The sequence below is a fragment of the Akebia trifoliata genome, chromosome 2 (genome assembly GCF_017979445.1).
Source record: "Akebia trifoliata isolate Shusen 1 chromosome 2, ASM1797944v1, whole genome shotgun sequence".
Taxonomy (NCBI): Eukaryota; Viridiplantae; Streptophyta; class Magnoliopsida; order Ranunculales; family Lardizabalaceae; genus Akebia; species Akebia trifoliata.
In genome coordinates, this window is record NC_141376.1 from 19921663 (window position 1) to 19938834 (window position 17172).

A 17172-nucleotide genomic window follows, 5' to 3' on the forward strand; every position below is an offset into this window, starting at 1 on the left:
CTAGAGACATGAGGTAATAATAAGTTGTCATAACATTAAATAAAGTTCAAAGAATGAAACGACAAGTACAAACGCACGTGCGTTAAAAACCACTATAAAAGAGATACGTGGCACGAGCAATGAGTGTGCCATTCTCGAGTTTTGTGAACGATATAATTTGGTTGCCAATTGGAACAATAATTAAAAGGCCATTATTGCACCGCTTGAGCTTTCAAACAATTAAATGGTGCAATAAATAGGGATAAATTCAAGACAAATGAAGAGGTGCCACGCCCCATCAGTGCTTAACTCGGATCACGAGAACATGGATATATTCCAAATCCCCGAGAGGGGGTATTGTGGAGGATATTTTTGTAATGCACGAAGTAGCGACACATGGCACCAATATTCCGACCCAACGTATCTTAAATCCAAGTTAAAGAGCTATAGAACCCAACAAACGAGTGAGTTTTAACACAAAACTCGATGGTATAATATTGTCTCGGATCACAAACGATAATTCGGACTTGGGTAAGATATTCTGTGAATCGAGCAAACGGTTAAAGATCAAGAATTGAAGGACGTAACTCAAATTGTTTTAAATCAGAGGAGGCATATCAAATAAAACATTATTCAGGGAGGTAATAATTAATTAAAAAGGAATTAATTGCTTGCAAGGAACCAAATTAACCTTCCATTTCCAACCAATGAGAATAGGACTCTAGTAGTAGTCCATAAGAGACTCCGTATTAGATCATATTTCTCGCTGCCGTCTCTCGCCTATCTCTTACCAACTGTCGAACACTTTGGTTTCGACAAGAACACTAATCAGTCCCTCCTATTTATAGTAAAATTCAAAAAGAATAAGAGGAAGGTCAATCCAAAGGTTTTGAATCACAAAATCTTTCCAAATTATCATTCCTGGTTCACAGAGATACACTCTGGCTTTCACAAATCCCAAGGAACTAGAATTTATTTTTATTTAAGGTCAGAGAGAATGAGGCGTAGTTTCAGAGTTTAAGCTTGAAGGAAGGAAGAAGTTTTTTGAGGTTGGTTTGGGTTTGGGGTTTATTATTAGAGAATATTTAGACTATTAGAGATGGTGTGGTGGTTGTATTTTGTGGTGTTTTCGGTGGTGGGGATTGGTAATGGTGAGGTTGAAGGAGGAGCCAACAATGTCACCTATGATGGAAGATCACTTATCATCAATGGAGATCGAAAGATACTCTTCTCTGGTTCTATTCATTATCCTCGTAGCACTCCTCAGGTACCTCTCTCTCTCTCTCTCATACAAAAATATATATATATATATATATATATATATATTTAAATTCTTTTAAAATGGGTTTCTTATATTTCATGAAAATGAGAATCTCTAGTAGTTTTATTTAAATTAATTTACAAAAAGAAAAGGAGAGGGGTGAGGAATATTTAGAAAAGAAAAAAATCACCCAAATATCATTGTTTTGGTAGGTGAGATATGGGCTTGTGGTGAATCACAAATTCAATGCACATGATTTCAGGACAATATTAATTATGACTTTTATGGAAATTTTCGTCATTAATTTTCTTTATTTTTTAATGTAATATGTATATATAAAGAAAGATTTGCGACTATTTTCTTTATATAATATATATCAAGTTCATCTTAATTTTCTCTTCTAATTGCTAGATTTTGATGACAAAATAACATTAGGAAAAGTCAATCATTGACTGTACCTGAGAAACACCATATTAAATTGCTAACGGAAGTATACTATCATTCATCTTATCATCAATGGAGATCTGTGGTTTATTAACATGTTTTGTTTGTTTTCAAACCAAAAAGACTTTACATGACCGATCCAAGTGTTGAAAATTGGGGCACTTGCCAATACTAATAAATTAGAGGGGAGATCTATAGATACATACCCCTTTCGTGAATATTTGAGATATCCTTATATTTTTAAATTTTGATGACATGCCCTTGACCTTGGCCTATTATTATGGATTAATTAAAAATGACTTAATCTTCAAACTTGTAAGCCAAAATAACCTCTACTCTTCTTCCCCAAACTAGTCTGGGTAAAAATTTTACCTTCATCATGATCATGAAATTTTGGATTGACAAATTAAGGGTATATGGGTTTAGGTGAGGTTAAAAATGATGAATTGAAGGTGAAGTTGAATATAATAAAAAATAATTTACCATAGATGTTGAAGATGATAGGTTTTTTTTTAAATATATATATATACACAGAAGAAGTATCAAAGGTTTTTGTCTAGAAGTTGAAGATGAGGCCATTTAGATCATTTTTCATTAGTCTATAATAGAAGACTAAGGTCAAGGGTTGTATCTCATCATTTTTAAAACATAGGGATTCTATCTCAGATGTTCAAAAAATTGTGGAGGGTTGTGTCTAAATTAATTTAATAAGAAAAGGAAAAAAAAAACAAAAAAATATCCAAGATCTATTACTCAACTTATAAAATCAGTGTTAGAATAGAAAACTGAACTCGTAGGTCCATGAAATCAAGTTGACTCCGTGATCCATGGATCCATTTAGAAAATAATAATTAAATAGGTATTTATTTATTTAGAACTAATGAGTGTTTTTTTAAAATGCCATTTGAAAGGAAAATATACTTAAAAAAAAGAATAGTAATTTTTTACTCAAGTCAATTCAGTTGAGTTAAAAGTTGACTTGATCGAGTCATGGAAGGGTGACAGTAACCGAGTCGACTTGAAATTCAAAAGCAGCTCAGCCATAATTAAAGTAGTGAGGCTTGATCCAGTGTTGTGAGACTCATCCTATAAACCGTCACATATCCACTAGATGGACATGTACACTTAGGGATGTAGATTCGGGCAGACCATATCAAATTTTGGTATTCAGTCCAGATATGGGTGAAACCAAATTGAAAATTTCGGATTCGGTTTGAGTTTTGTTCCAAAGGAAGGACCCAAAACCGAATCGAAAATTTGGGGTTTATTTTTGGTTATGGGTTCGGTTCGGGTAACCCCAATTATTTTTGAATTTTGAATATTTTTTAAATAAAATATTAATATATATTATTATCATAAAATAGTTATTTTGTTGCCGACAGCATTGAATTTAAAGATATAAACAAATTTTTTATTCTATTGCCTGTTGTATATATAAAATAGAATATTTTATTTCCTATTCGATAATTGTTATTATAAAAAAAAAAAATAATTACTTTATTTTTAATTCTACAAATCATATATATATATATATATATATATATATGGGAAATGTTCAGCACCCTAAGTTTTACCACACACTTTAACAAATGTTTTTTGTCCTACATGGGTTAGAAGTTTTGGAATGGGCTGATTTTTGGTGAGGATGATCTCTATGATTAGAAGATCATCCTCCCCAAAAATCAGCCCATTCTGAAATGTTTAGCCCCATGTTTACACGTTGAAAAATCGTGAACCGTCCATTTTTTGGAAACCATTTTTGATAGGGTTAGAAGTTTTGGAATGAGTTGATTTTTGGTGAGGATGATCTCCTCACCATAGAGATCATCCTCACCAAAAATCAGCCCATTCCAAAACTTCTAATCCATGTAAGACAAAACACGTTTGTTAAAGTGTGTGGTAAAGCTTAGGGTGCTGAACGGGACCCTATATATATATATATATGTTCAGGATCCCTTGACTCCTAAGAATGACTCATGAAAAAAACATATGATCCAAACCCTTTAAATGCAAAATCCAATGGTTGAGATTTATCCTTGGGATAAGTATCTCTGAGATTTGTATTATCAAGATACCCAGAAATCTCAACCATTGGATTTTGTGTTTAAAGGGTTGGGATCATGTGTTTTCTTCATGAGTCATTTTTAGGAGTCAACCAATCCTAATCCATATATATATATATATATATATATATGGTTATTGTGCTGATGCCTATTGTGTAAAGTATAAAACATAAAGATAGATACAAATTTTTGTATTATTAATTATTTATTACCGTAAAACAATTATTTTGTTGCCTATTTTATAAAATATAAAATATGAAGATAGAACCTTTTTTTTTTCTTTCTATTTGATAACTATTTATTACATAAAATAGTTATTTTGTTATCTATTGTACAAATCCTATGTATGAAGGAACTTTCTTTTGATAGGTAACTATTTATTATTATAAAATAGTTATTGTGTTGCGAATTGTATAATTATAAAGATAGATAGAAGATGGGGGAAAAATATTTCAGATTTTTTTTATTATTATTTTAAATTTGGGTTTTAATTGGTTTCGATTCTCAGTTCTCAATTCTCATTTCAGTTTGGTTCTGATTTTTCAGTTTCAGATTTTGGGTAATGGGTAATATTTACATCTCTATGCACACCCATCAACCGCTCTAGTTGAATTTCTTTTTGGGTTTATGTTTCTTGCTTTGAACAATTTAACAAAAAATTTAGGTTATGGGTCCCCAAAGGTTTTTCATCTAATCAAATGGTTAGGATCATCATCAATGTCTTTTTTTTAATAAAAAAGAGTTGAATAGAAATTATATATATATGGGAGCGGTTCGGCAGCCCTAAAGTTTGCCAAGTTTGGTGTCAAACATTTTTCAAAATATGGGTTAGAAGCTTCGGAATGAGCTGATTTTTTGTGAGGATGATCTCTACGATGAGGAGATCATCTCACAAAAAATCAGCCTAATCCAAAACTTCTAACCTCATCAAAAGTAATTTACAAAAATTGGACGGTCCACGATTCTTCAATTTGTAAACTAGGGTTAGAAGTTTCAAAATGAGCTGATTTTTTGTGAGGATGATCTCTTCACCGTAGAGATCATTCTCACAAAAAAAATCAGCCTAATCCAAAACTTCTAACCCCATCAAAAGTGAATTACAAAAAATGTTTGACACCAAACTTGGCAAACTTTAGGGCTGCTGAACCGCTCCCTATATATATATATATATATATATATATATATATATATATATAGGGAAATGTTCAGCACCCTAAGTTTTACCACACATTTTAACAAACGTTTTTTGTCCTACATGGGTTAGAAGTTTTGGAATGAGCTGATTTTTGGTGAGGATGATCTCTATGATTAGAAGATCATCCTCCCCAAAAATCAGCCCATCCGAAATGTTTAGCCCCATGTTTACACGTTGAAAAATCGTGGACCGTCCATTTTTTGTAAATCAATTTTGATGGGGTTAGAAGTTTTGGAATGAGTTGATTTTTGGTGAGGATGATCTCCTCACCATAGAGATCATCCTCACCAAAAATCAGCTCATTCCGAAACTTCTAACCCATGTAAGACAAAACGCGTTTGTTAAAGTGTGTGGTAAAACTAAGGGTGGCGAACGGGACCCATATATATATATATATAATATATTATATATATATATATATATATATATATATATATATATATATATATATATATATATAATATATATATATATATTTATTCCATTTTGTTTAAATCTGATATTTTTGAATAGAAATTGATGACATTTTATCAATTCTCATTATATTAGCATAAAAAAATTGTGACCATTGAAGTGATTAGAAGTTAGGGTTTTGAGGGATGGACTGCAGTTAAAATTTTTCCTTTTTGATTTGTTGATTAATTAATTTCATGAGCCCAATAAAAAATTGAACAATTTATTTAACAAAGTTTTCCTAATTTTATTTATAAAAAAAAAAAAAATTGATCCTCTATAAAAGTAGTCAAATAAATATAATATTTGGCGTATGTAATTTAACGGGTTGGATGTTCAAGATCATTAACTATCATAAATTAGATTGGTGGAGATCCATGCATCGTAGAAAAGGCCACACCTCTCATTCAAAAAATCCTAACTTCTATTCAACACTTTTTTTTTTTTAATTAATTATGTTAATTTTATTTGTTTACAGATGTGGCCATCTTTGATAGCCAAAGCAAAAGAAGGTGGAATAGATGTGATACAGACCTATGTATTTTGGAACCTTCATGAGCCTCAACAAGGCCAGGTGAGTCTCTCTCTCTCTCTCCTCTCTCTCTCTCTCTTGTGTGTGTTTCCTTTCTCTTTCTACTAATAAGAGTGGTTTAATATTTATTTTTGTATAAATTACAGTATGAGTTTGAAGGAAGATATGATCTAGTGAGGTTCATCAAGGAAGTCCAATCGCAAGGCCTATATGCCACCCTAAGGATTGGACCCTTCATCGAGAGTGAATGGACTTATGGGTGGGTTATTCGGATCTTCTTATCTCTTCTACTCTCTCTTGTCTCAACTACTATCAAAATAATTTGTTCATTAGTAGATCAGGATCATTCATTTGGGACCAGGAGGTTTGGCAACGGAACGGATCCGATCCATTTTGATCTGATAACTTCGATTTGGATCAAGGGTTTAGGTTCCTAGCTATACCGATCGATAAAGGTTTAATTCGGTACTGGATCATTTGTATTTTAATTAGGCCTGACCCCAAGTCGGCCCAAGCATTATTCATACGGGCCAGGCTTGGGCTATGATATTGAATCTCAATTAGAAAGAGTTCAAATCTCGCCCTTTGAGCATCCGTCCTAACTTGGGCTAATCCGAATTTAGAAGATCCAGTTCGGGTTAATGAGCTTAGGCCCGATGGTTGGATTGAGTTGGCTAGTTGGGTTGAAAGCCTAGGTTGCAGCCCTCCTACATGTTTCACTTCTTCACTTTTGATATATATGGTTCATATTTGGTTGATAAACATTGATTTGTTATGATGCTACAGAGGGCTACCATTTTGGTTGCATGATGTCCCAGAAATTGTTTATCGATCTGATAATGAACCATTTAAGGTATTAATTACTTAATTTCCTCTTTTTTATAAATATTTTGTTTGTCTAATTGTTACTACGTACTGTCATGTTTTAATAATTAACAAGATCAAGACTTGAATATTATCATATCAGCCTGATTGGTTGATCTTTACCATTCCATATACTGATTATTTTGTACAGTCTAATCAACTGTTGAGAAAAAAAAATTGAACAAAATTAGAGTTGCGATTGCCTCGTTTGGTGGAATAATTTTTATCCAATTTCTTATCTTTCAATATTTCATGCAATTTTTCAGAAAAGTCAAAAGCGAGTCTGCTTCGAATCCGTAAGCCAAGTGTTTTTTACACTATGCCATAAACAATCTTAATCTTAAACTATAATGTTGAGTCTGTACATGGATCCTATTTTAATTTTGAGATTTAATTACCACCACCCAATCAATGCAATACATAACTATTAGCAAAATGTTTCTTGCTGAACATTTCCCATGTATATATATAAACTAAAAATTATGGAAAATTTTCTAAATAATTACCCGAGTTTTCTAAAACACCGAAAGTGTTACATGTGTTGATTGTTTTCAAAGTGTCAACACTTTATGATAGCTTTGTCAACACTTGTAACACTTTCGGAATAAACAAAAATTATTTGATAAATCCTTGTGAGATTTGTTCAAGACATGGTCGTTATGATCACCATAACTAACCCGTTATCTCATGTTGTAGAATTATATGCAAAACTTTACTACATTGATAGTAAACATGATGAAATCAGAGGGTTTGTATGCTTCACAAGGAGGCCCAATCATACTGTCACAGGTAGGTACATAAACAATGTCGTAAATTATATATTTTACCTTTGTCTTTGATCTGTTTCATTTATTCATGAAGGATATGATGCATGCATGTAGATTGAGAACGAGTACCAAAATGTCGAAGCTGCTTTTCATGAAAAAGGACCACCTTATGTCCATTGGGCTGCACAGATGGCTGTTGGTCTCCAAACCGGTGTTCCATGGGTGATGTGCAAGCAAAACGATGCCCCGGATCCGGTGGTTAGTCTACCTTCTTTGATCAAGAAAAAAATTTGTATCAATTAATGGAAAAAATCAATATGGTATTGGCCGATGCATACCTTATACATTCTTGAAACATTCAATGTTTTGGCTGATATCGATATGTATTGACCGATACATTTGGATAATTTAAACCCTACTTTTAATTACCCTTTTAGCTAGTGTTTTGATGATCAGCTAAATAATTCAGTAAATCTAAGCTTATAATGTGCAGATCAATACATGCAATGGGATGAATTGCGGCGAGACATTTACAGGACCCAATTCACCAAATAAACCAGCTCTATGGACAGAGAATTGGACGTCTTTGTATGTTTTCATTGAACTCTCTATTCATTTACTAATGATATTCCATGCATATAGTTTTTCTCTATGCCTTTATATTGGGAAGGGATTGGCAACATTTAGTCCTTAATTTAGTTGTAGTAATCTAATAATTATGTGTGGATTTTGAGTGGATTAGTGAAGCTTCTTGTTTGCTAAATATCACAATATTGGAAATGAAATTGATAATCATTTTTTTGTTGTTGTTTTTGTTCCTCAACCCAACTAAGATTCTTTCTTTTGTTGAAGCTATCAAGTATTTGGCGGAGAACCTTATATAAGGTCTGCTGAAGATATTGCCTTTGCGGTGGCACTTTTTCTCGCAAGGAAGGATGGAAGTTACGTAAATTATTACATGGTATGATATTTTAATTATCAATAACTTAGTCACAAACGAAACATATATATACCCGTTTCAATTCAATCGATTATAATACTTGAACTCTTAAGTCTAATATCATGGTTTGAATTTAGTATCATGGAGGAACAAATTTTGGAAGAAGGGGATCTGCATATGTGATAACAGGTTATTATGATCAAGCACCTCTTGATGAGTATGGTAGGTTTTCTAATTAATTCCATTCTACCTTTTTATTTGAACTTTGATCTCGTCACGTAATTATTTACTTTGTTGATAAATCTTTTAACTTATTTAGTTGATAAATGTAGGTTTGATTAGGCAACCAAAATGGGGCCATCTCAAAGAACTGCATTCTGCGGTGAAGCTAATTTCCGAAACTTTATTATGGGGAACACGTACAAATTTCTCTTTAGGTCCACAACAAGAAGTAAGAAGAAAAAATTAATTATGGTCCATATAAAAACTTTAATGTTTTTCGATCGACATAAGGTATATGATACTAACTAACATATATAAATTTGCTTTAATTCAGGCATATGTTTTTCAAGGAAAATCAGGAGAATGCGCTGCCTTTCTTGTAAATAACGATAAAAAATATAGTGCTTCTGTGAACTTTCAAGATGGAGTATATGAATTGCGACGGAGATCAATTAGTATCTTACCAGATTGCAAGAATGTAGTCTTTAACACTGCATTGGTAAGTTATGTTTTTAACTGAATTTTGTTACAATAAATATATTTGATCATATTGATAACGTTGGGATGAATTTGAGATAAAAAGAAAAGTTGACATGGTACTGATATAATTAAAAAATGTTTATATATATATGATCATTCATAATCGTTCTTCCCCTCAAAATCAAATATTTAGTATTAATTTTATTTTTCTCCTACGTACGTACATTCATCATCTTCTATAGGTAAGCACACAATTCAATGAAAGATCAATAATTTCAAGCCAAAAGTTCGATTCAACTGAAAGATGGCAAGAATTCAAGGATGTAATACCTAATTATAAGGATACATCATTGAAAGCAGATGGATTATTGGAGCACATGGGAACAACCAAAGATGCATCTGATTATCTTTGGTACACTTTCAGGTAAATCAGATTCACATATTTGTTCTCTCTTGAGTCTTTGCTATATATTTCAATTTTTTATGATGAGATCCATGTTTTATGACCATGAAATACAAAAGTAAGAGTGGTTGAACCAATTCACAGTTCCTTCCAAGTTGGATGGATCTTGATGAGCTATATATATATAAGCCATGATTAAAGATCGGGGTTGGATTCACATCTTTTAAATAAAAAAACAGGGAATTTGCCACTTTGTCCATTTTCATAAATAAATAAAACGGATATTTATGAAAACAGATGTATACTCACTTTGTGCAAATATTTTTTCAAAACCAATTCTGTAATTTTCAAAAATTTATTGTCCATTTTTTGTAAATTAATTTCTCAAATGGAATAATTGTTTGCTGATTTTTTATTTTTATTTTTATTTTTGGACACAAAATGTAGCTTTGAACATGAACCAACTGGCTCTCAACCTGTTCTTAATGTTACCTCCCTTGGGCATGTAGTGCAAGCTTTCGTCAACAGCATATACGCAGGTAATTTTTCAATTATCTTTTACTAATTTTGATCAGATCAATCTAAAGCAGAACATCAAAACCCAAATAAAAATAAAATTGATTAGAGCAAACAAAAAAAGAAATTCAATAAGGCAAGTAATATACTATGGTGATGTAGATCAAAGCAGCATTTCAAATGGACTAATATAAACCAGAGGAAAGGGGACATAAACAAATAGTATATGTTAGCTCCTCTTCTATTTCTTTCATTTGATTACTTGTAATTAGTATTCTTGTAGATCGAATTTTGCACTTGTTGATTAATTTTAATTGCACATAGACATAGTAAGAACATCAACATTTATATGTTAAGGTTTTCTTCAGGAACTGCACATGGAAGCCATGATACTCCAGGCTGTACACTTGAGCAATCAATCTCATTAAATAACGGGACGAACAATATTTCATTACTAAGTGTAATGGTTGGACTACCGGTACTAATTCTATCCATTTCTTGTTTGTTCCAGTTTCTCATTTACACAATTTTTTTATAGAGAGAATTATGAAAATGGTGTTGTAACCTTTGAAAATTAGAAAATAGTTATCTATATAATTGTATCCTTCAGAAAGTGAAATTTGTTTTGATTTTGATTTATGAAGGATTCAGGAGCCTTTCTTGAGCGTAGGGTTGCGGGATTACGTGTGGTGAAGATTCAAGGAACAGGACAAGGCTCTCAAGATTTCAGTAATTATGAATGGGGATATCAGGTTTTTTTTCCTTTTTATGTTGCAAAATTTTAATTTATATTGAGTTTTATTTATTTATTTATTTTTATTTTATCTTAGGGTATGTTTGGTAACACTTCTGAAGTCTGGATTCTAAAATCTGAAGTCTGTTTTCTGAAATCTGGAATCTGAAATCTGAAATTTTATTCTGGAAAAGTTGTTTGTTTATCATTTTTAAAAGCTTCTGGTTACAAATAGAATTTTAAAACATAATGGCCATTTTGACAATTATACCCTTTTGTAATTCTAATAAATTATTAACTGAAAAACATAATATGTTATGTATAATGAAACCATCTATACATTTAATTTCGATTTCTAACACATCAAACACCCAAAAGTATTGTTTTCAATTTGAATTCATACTTGAGAAATTATATTCCAACAAAATAATACTCAAATAATAAATAATCATTCATTTTCTAGTTGAAAAATATAGGATTTTAGGGTTCGTATAAAAATATAGGGTTTTCAAACACGTAACAAGAGAAAGGAGAGAGACTTTGACAACACAGTTGTAGAGAAAAGAGAGGTAGAAAAGAAATGAGAAGTAGAATAGTTAAAAATAAGGGTTTTAAGGTTATATAAAGAAAGGATAAGTGATAGAAATTAGGGTTTTGAGGATGGTATTTTAAAAATAAAAAAAAAAAATTCAGATTTCAGAAGTTTCATCCAGCATCTCTCCATCACTGGTTCAAAACTTTTGAATTTTGATTCTAAAACCTGAAATCTGAACCAAAACAAATAAAAATAAAATTTCTAAAGTCTGAATTTTAAAGGTGGACCATCTCCATTCAGACTTCAGAAGTGTTACCAAACACACACTTAAACGGATGATTTGATCCGCAAGGATCATGATTGAGAATTGTTTGATCACATTTCTTCGAAGAAGAAGTGAAACATAATAAACTTGAATTCGGGATCTCAAATCTGAAGTTGGACTCTCTCCATTTATCCTTCAACCTCAAGATTCTATCTTCTTCAACCTTCAAATCTCAAGAAAAAGATAAGGTTCTTAGAGAGGTTGAAGATGATGGGTTTTTTTTTTTTTTTTTTTGTGTGGAAGAAACCCAATACCATCATTTATATAATTCTTGAAATTTTTTCCAAATTTCTTCTTAAACTTCCCAAATTAAACCAAACTGACTCCCCACTCAATAATTGCCAAATTGAATTTGTTTTCCATGAAGAAGTGAAAAAGAAATGTATGAACTTAGTCAATACTTGCAATAATAATTCATTCAATTATTATGTAGGTTGGACTACTGGGGGAGAAGTTACAGATATATGTAGATGGACCAAGTAAAGTTGACTGGAGCAGTTATGAAAGCTCTTCTCATCAACCACTTACATGGTACAAGGTAATATATACAACGTTGATTTTAGATTTTATTTCTGAAATATTTATAATTGTTTATATATATTAAAAATAATCTTGACCCAATTTGAAGATTATTTGTCCATAAACCCTTTCATTATCACAGACTTTTAATTGAGTGATTATGATTATTTGGCAGACAACATTTGATGCACCCCAGGGGAAAGATCCAGTCGTATTAAACCTTGGCACAATGGGGAAAGGCGAAGCTTGGGTCAATGGAGAGAGCATCGGTCGTTATTGGGTTTCATTTAAGACTCCTAAGGGAAATCCTTCACAAACATTGTATGCAACTCTTTTAACTTTACTTCTAACTCTTAAGGGCCTATTATATATGAAGTAAACCGCAAACCTTTAATTTAGATGTGCTTTTAACTTTGTTAGGTTTTTAGGGAGCGTACCTTTTCATTGTAGCGGAGATCCAAACCTAGAGTCGTGTAACGTTGAGTCGATCGCCGAAGATTGGAAATCCAAATACCTATCACGTCGATGCTTCTAAGGCAGTCACAATTCTTTCCATGCCTTAAACTCTAGGGTCTTCGGTAGAAATCTAGAAATCTGTTAAACTTAGAGAGAAGGAGTAATAAAGGGAATATTTGATATTCGGTTGTCTTTCACGTCCCCTATCAATATCTATTTATAGAGATAAAATAGGTAATGAGATTGCAGTCTCATAATACAATAGAAACTCAATCTCACTACGACTATAACTCCAAGAGGAGTCTTAGTATGTGACTTAAAGGATTGGATCCACATGGATGCCCAAATAACTAATAGGCTTACTACATATAATGTTTTGATTTGCATATTTTTTTTCCTTAGGTATCACATACCGCGATCCTTCATCAAACCTTCTGGAAACCTACTAGTTTTGTTGGAGGAATTCAATGGGGACCCTCTAAATATTTCGGTAGATACCATTTCAACAAATCAAGTATGTGGACATGTTTCCGACTCTCATCTCCCCCCAGTTATTTCATGGGAAGTGCTCAAGCGAAGTAGTGGAAAACATAAAAGAAACCATGGAAGGAGACCCAAAGTTCAGCTTGAATGTCCTCCAGGAATGACCATCACAAATATACCCTTTGCCAGCTTCGGAAACCCTTCTGGTGATTGCAATGATTATGCTCTTGGAAGTTGTCACTCATCTAACTCTACAAGAGTTGTTGAGAAGGTGAGGTTTTTTTTTTTCCATTTTCTTTTCGAGAGCTACTATAACTTTTGCTAATGCCACCCACGTTGTGGGTTAATCTTTGGTGATTTATATATATATATATTAATTGGGGTGGCATTAACAAAAGGTGGTGCGTCAGTATAATCTCTCTTTTTCCCCCTTTTTACCCTTTACTATCAATAGTTAGAACAAAGATATTTTTTGTTAGACATCTATCTCAAGTTTTTCAAAATTATTAGATTTTTGTTGTTTAGATATTTAATTTTTTTATTCTGTCGAATTGACTAATTTTATTATAATAATTTCAGGCTTGTCTAGGGAAGAAGTATTGCACGATCCCTTGGTCGATCAAGAACTTTGGTGGAGATCCATGTCCAGGAACTCCAAAATCTCTGTTGATTGATGCACAATGCAGCAAATAAGATTTTATTGTATCTATACCATCTTATATGATAGCCAAAATAATTTCATCTAATTTTATATGTAGCAATTTATTTATTGATACATAAAAAATAATTCCAGTTCAACAAAGTTTATAGAAGTATACTTGAAACTCCCTCCGCCCTCTTTATGTTTGGCTTTTGATGTTTTCTAGGACCACAAAATTATGTTTAGAGTCATTATAATATGACTCCAGGTGGCATACTCAAATGACTCCCTCATGTGGATGAGTTTGGAAACCAGAGATCTGTACATCTTGGGATACATGATTCCCTCAAGATACACTTTTTTTTTATGGAGAAGTGCAATCATGTATCCTGAGGCGTACAAATCTATGGTACCTGAACTTATCACATCATGGAGTCATTTAAGTATGCCACCTGTCGAGTCATATTATCACGACTCTTTTGTTTATTGAAAGCAAATGCTTCCAAGTGTAAAACATGGAATTGATTTCATCATTCTCAAATACTCATCTCAGATCTTTGAAGCCGCATGAATGAATCAACTTTTTTTTTGTGTCGGCCATGAACAAATTTTTGTTTCTCTATTCAATTATATTTAAAGCCTTGTCTCTTCTAAAACAAGAAAATAAATATTCATGGAAGAAAAAGAAAAAAATCATTACCCATATCGATTCCTTGTGTGTGAAAATATCCATTTATCTCCCATGGTGATCGATAAAAGTTTCGAATAAGGCATGGACTCATTGGTCTATTGGTTGCCATATTGTAGTGCAATTTTGAGATCATGGATTCAGGTCCAGCATACTCATCAAAATAATAATAATAATAATAACAACTAGTACCCTTTTTACAGGTTTCCAAGTCACTTCCACCGAGGTTTGAAATTTAAATGTAGTGCTGGTTCTGATACCAAATGGAAAACTCTAGTGTTGGTGGTGCAAGAAGTTACGCCCATATCTGTTTTGGTTAGTAACAATCTCAATCCCTACTGTTATATAGAACTTCAAGTTGCACCATAAAATTAAATTACGAACTTTCTTGGTTTTCAACCCCATAAACTCAACTGTCTTTGAATTGGTTATACAACCAAGAAATCTACCAAACACTACAAGAAAAGGTCTATTTTGGAACAAGAGGGTGAATGGACTTTGGCTGTTTGAAATAAAAAAATGGGTTAAAACCATTTTTATATTAGAAACCATTTCTAAATCGTAATCCACTCATTCTAACCCGAACCAAACTGAAGAAGGTCATTCTATGTTTTTTACAAGAACGAAAGATGGAAAGAGCTCAAGAGAAAGGGAAAGTTGTTCTAAAATCTATGAAAATCTAGTCGTTTCTCGACAAACTTAGGATTGACGAAATTTATCAATTTCAGAGGGAAAATCCATTTCGCTCCTCAGTGTCGATCGATTCTTTGTCTAAGATCTGCGAAATCTAAGGTTGGGATTATCGAAATCCCTTCGTCTCCCATGTAAGATATTGCTTTCTTTCAATTTTCTCTTGGATCTATCATTTTTTATGATTTTAGAACCTTATTATGCAATTCTTAGTCAGATCTGATTTGATTTGCTAATTTTTGGCTGAGATCGTTGCGTTGGAGTCAATCAATCGAGTTTTGTTTGTATTACTACGTCGATTTGTAAATTTGAGGTAGAAATATGTCGTTTTTGGCTGAGAATCCTTGCATTTGACATGTCTTCGATCCCTAGATTTAAATTTTAGTGATTTTGGATTTCTTAGATGGAATTTCGATCAATGTAGGGTTTAATCTCTTGTTTGATCTTTTAAGAACATTTTTTGTTGCTTTATTGAAGGTTTTAGTTCTGATTAAATCATCTCGGATCTCTTGTAAATTCTCTCTAAACACAAAAGTAAGCTTCGATCTAGAACTTGGATTTGATTTTTGTTTTGATGTACTGTAAAACCCTGAATTTTTAATTCGTATCTCGAGGAAAAATAAGCAGTGGAATTTTAAGAAAATCTTGAAAGTGGGACTTAGGGATAAAATTTTAAAATGTTTCTGATCATTTTTAATGGAATCTGACCTCACTATTGGATTCAAAATGATCGAAAAACATACTTTAGCTTGTAAGCACGCTCAAATGCGAGTCTGAAAATAAAAGTAGCAAAATCCTCGATTATCGGGTCGAACCAGGCTAAAACAGTGATTTTTGTTGGAGCAATAATTTTTAAAATTCGATCATACCATTGGGTTCATAACGAAAAATTATTCAACATGGACTATTTATTTGTCATTTTTGGAAACCAGAAAGTCGAATTATCATCAAAAACGAAAACGACATCAAGTTTAGGGGTCACCTCAAGCCAAAAATGTAAATTTTTGTTAGAGACATAATTTGTAGAAACTGACTATACCATTAGATTCGGAACGAAAAATTAGACAAAATAGAGTATTCATTCGTCATTTTTGGAATCCGGACGGTCAAGTTATCGTCGATCAAAACAATTGACAAAATACCGAATTCGTCCCAAATTTTATATAAATAAAATTTTAATTTTTTTTTACAACTCGTCTTTTCCAACCCGTCAACAGCCAACGAAATTAAAAAATAAAAAATTCTTTTTTCTTCGAATTTCAATCGTAGATCTACGACAAACGGTGCACTTTCGACGATCGCCGCAGAAGAGAAAAAGATCTGCAGCCTCATTCTCTACATAACCCAACCAAATTCCTTCCGTTTTTTCGTCTTTTTCAACCCGTATCGTCAAAAATCAGCCGTATGTATATACTTGGATTTCGAAAACTTCGACCTCGAATTTCATCGATTTCGGGGTCAAACCGTCCTCCGTCGCAGAAGGGAGAAAGGACGACAGCGTCGAGATCTTCAAAACTACTAGGCCAGATAAAAAAATCAGCCACTTCGAAGTTCAGTCCATCTCGATTCCCGTGCCGATCGTCTCGATTTCCGTACACATGCTTCGATGCTTTCGCCTAGACATCGTAAAGAACTCTTAATTTCTATTAGTAATTGTAGATTGTAAAAATTGCATTTAGAATTTTATTAAAAATTTGTGGAGAGTTTTCAAAATATAGAATTCTTTTGTTATTTAAAAATTCACGCCAGAAATTGCATGTTTGATATGTTTAATTGTATTTTTTAACAAATTATACGTGGGTAGGATATTTATCGGGTTATTTTTGTCAGTTGGATCCTGTACACTGCTCGGACCCCGTTTTAATATAAGTTTTGTATTTTTTAAGGTTTTTGATAAAAATGAACTTCATAGTTAGAAAAATGATTTATTATTCAATTAATTCATGTTGAGTTGATGAATATCAGAAAGTGGATATTTTATTTG

At 32.4% G+C, this 17172-nt stretch overlaps 1 protein-coding gene across 1 annotated transcript; it reads left to right on the plus strand.

Annotated features, from left to right (window-relative positions):
- Positions 1 to 848: 848 nt before the first annotated feature.
- BGAL16 (beta-galactosidase 16) lies at positions 849 to 13997 on the plus strand. The gene is made up of 19 exons (XM_086431981.1): positions 849 to 1246; positions 5874 to 5969; positions 6074 to 6186; positions 6714 to 6780; positions 7488 to 7580; positions 7673 to 7816; positions 8052 to 8146; positions 8411 to 8519; positions 8636 to 8720; positions 8831 to 8949; positions 9055 to 9219; positions 9443 to 9624; positions 10051 to 10142; positions 10488 to 10597; positions 10764 to 10871; positions 12146 to 12250; positions 12407 to 12552; positions 13090 to 13441; positions 13750 to 13997. Exons 1-19 carry the CDS (start codon positions 1079 to 1081, stop codon positions 13861 to 13863), a joined length of 2463 nt encoding a protein of 820 aa, XP_086288107.1. The 5' UTR covers positions 849 to 1078; the 3' UTR covers positions 13864 to 13997.
- The last annotated feature ends 3175 nt before the right edge of the window (positions 13998 to 17172 follow it).

Bases quoted from the DNA above. Each gene is read 5' to 3' on its own strand.
- BGAL16 (XM_086431981.1), top strand. From the start codon at position 1,079: ATGGTGTGGTGGTTGTATTTTGTGGTGTTTTCGGTGGTGGGGATTGGT. The intron at 8,147-8,410 runs GTATGTTTTCAT...CTTTTGTTGAAG, and splicing joins ACAGAGAATTGGACGTCTTT to CTATCAAGTATTTGGCGGAG. The intron at 12,553-13,089 runs GTATGCAACTCT...TTTTTTCCTTAG, and splicing joins GGAAATCCTTCACAAACATT to GTATCACATACCGCGATCCT.